Source organism: Empidonax traillii, unplaced genomic scaffold (genome assembly GCF_003031625.1).
Source record: "Empidonax traillii isolate 1590-97213 ecotype Southwest subspecies unplaced genomic scaffold, ASM303162v1 scaffold1356:size330773, whole genome shotgun sequence".
NCBI lineage: Eukaryota > Metazoa > Chordata > Aves > Passeriformes > Tyrannidae > Empidonax > Empidonax traillii.
In genome coordinates, this window is record NW_020956549.1 from 216,265 (window position 1) to 217,959 (window position 1,695).

The following is a 1,695-nucleotide window of genomic DNA, read 5'->3' on the forward strand; positions in this document are numbered from 1 at the left end:
CCTCAGCATGGTTGGAGGCTCAGCAGCCGAGGGAAAGGCTGGAGAGAAGCTCAGAGAGGGGGAATGGCACGAGCAGGGCTGTGCCAATGGGATACAGGAGCTGTACAAGGGCCTTAAAAATAAAAACAGAAACAAAACCAGATAAATTATTTACAGTTCAAATCGATTACAGGAGCATAAAGGCTCAGGAGCTGCTGCAGGCTGGGAGAGTAAGAAGAGGGGCTGGGATGGGACACGGGCCCTGAGCTGGTGTGTCAGGGGAGTTTGGGGGTTCAGGGCAGCATTTGGGGTCAGCTGGGACTGTCCCCTGGCATCAGGCTCTGCTCTGGGGGGAGATGTAGTGGGGTCAAGCCTTGGGGCTGCTGCTCCTGCTGGAACAGGAATTCCTTGGGATTTGCACAGGGGATGTGATGAACAGGATCAAGCCCTGTACCTGGATGTCTCTGCTAAAAAATCAGCAGAGGTTTTTACACAAGAGCTCAGCAGTTCCATGGAGCTGTGGAGCTGCAGGGGCTGCACAGCTGCTGGACACACCACCAGCACCTTCCTGGGCTGGCCTCTCCTGGAGCTATGGGATGTCCTTAATGGCAGAGACTCTGCCAGGGCTGTGCCCAGGTGGGAATCCTACTGGAGACCTCAGTGCCAACAGCTGTCTGTGTCACTAAGTAACTCCAGAGGGGATCTGTTCCATTTACAAATACAAGAATTTTTCTTGCCAGTGCCTTAAACTCCCCAGGGAGGCTCGAGATGAACAGTGCTCCTCCTACTCACACACATCCAGAGCAAAGACTCTGGAGCCACAACACAACTGTGGGTGTGTGAACTGGGGGGATCCGGCCTCTCTCCCACCCCAGAGCCATTTCTGAAGAGATCAGGAAGAAATTCTTCCCTGTTAGGGTGGGCAGGCCCTGGCACAGGTTGCCCAGAGAAGCTGTGGCTGCCCCTGGATCCCTGGAAGTGTCCAAGGCCAGGTTGGGTGGGGCTTGGAGCAACCTGGGCTACAAGATGAGCATTAACATCCCCCCAACCCAAACCATTCTGTGGTTCTGTGAAATGCTCACCAGGGCACTAAAAGCTGCCCAGAGCAGCACCCACAGGGGACAGGTTTCGGTCTGGCAGCCTGGCCCACCCCCAGTTCGTGCTGGAGGAGCTCCTGGGGTCTGAATCGGGAACTGTGCCCGCTGTGCTCTGGGCTGGAGACAGGCTGGAGCCACTTTGATCCACTCCCCCATCTGGCCAGTGGGAACATGGATCAAGTTTGCAGCTCGAGCCTGTGTCTGGTTCCTTCGCTGGCCTGTGCAGCACCACGGGTTGGGGGCAGAGGGCTGGAGCAGCTGGGGCTGTTCCCCCCCCCAGACCTCAGCTCACTGGGAGCACTGGTGTGAACGGTGCTGCTCTGGAGAGCACAGCCCCTCACAGAGGGGGCAGAGGCTGCATTGTCCTGGGACACAGCCACCAAAGCCCCGCAGATCCCTCCCGACACCTCGGATCCGACCCGGGATGGGCGGGGGGGGGGGGCTATTGCCGCTCGCTCCTGACGTGGTCCCCGATCATCCTCCTGTGGTAGGTAGCCAGGAAGATGTCGTTGTCCCGGGGGCAGTCGTAGTGGCAGGAGCACACCTTGATGAACATCATCTTCCTGTGGAAGGAGTCTCCCTCGGGGCAGCGGAACTCCACGTCGGCCGTGCTGGTCAG

The 1,695-nt window shown here is 58.3% G+C and overlaps 1 protein-coding gene across 1 annotated transcript in view; it reads right to left on the reverse strand.

Annotated features, from left to right (window-relative positions):
• Positions 1-1,516: 1,516 nt before the first annotated feature.
• Positions 1,517-1,695, reverse strand: part of LOC114069773 (connective tissue growth factor-like) — an 11,759-nt gene continuing 11,580 nt past the window's right edge. The window contains exon 6 of the mRNA XM_027906809.1: positions 1,517-1,695. This exon is cut by the window's right edge and continues 1 nt beyond it. Within this exon, the coding sequence (XP_027762610.1) occupies positions 1,519-1,695 (177 nt within the window). The 3' untranslated portion in view covers positions 1,517-1,518.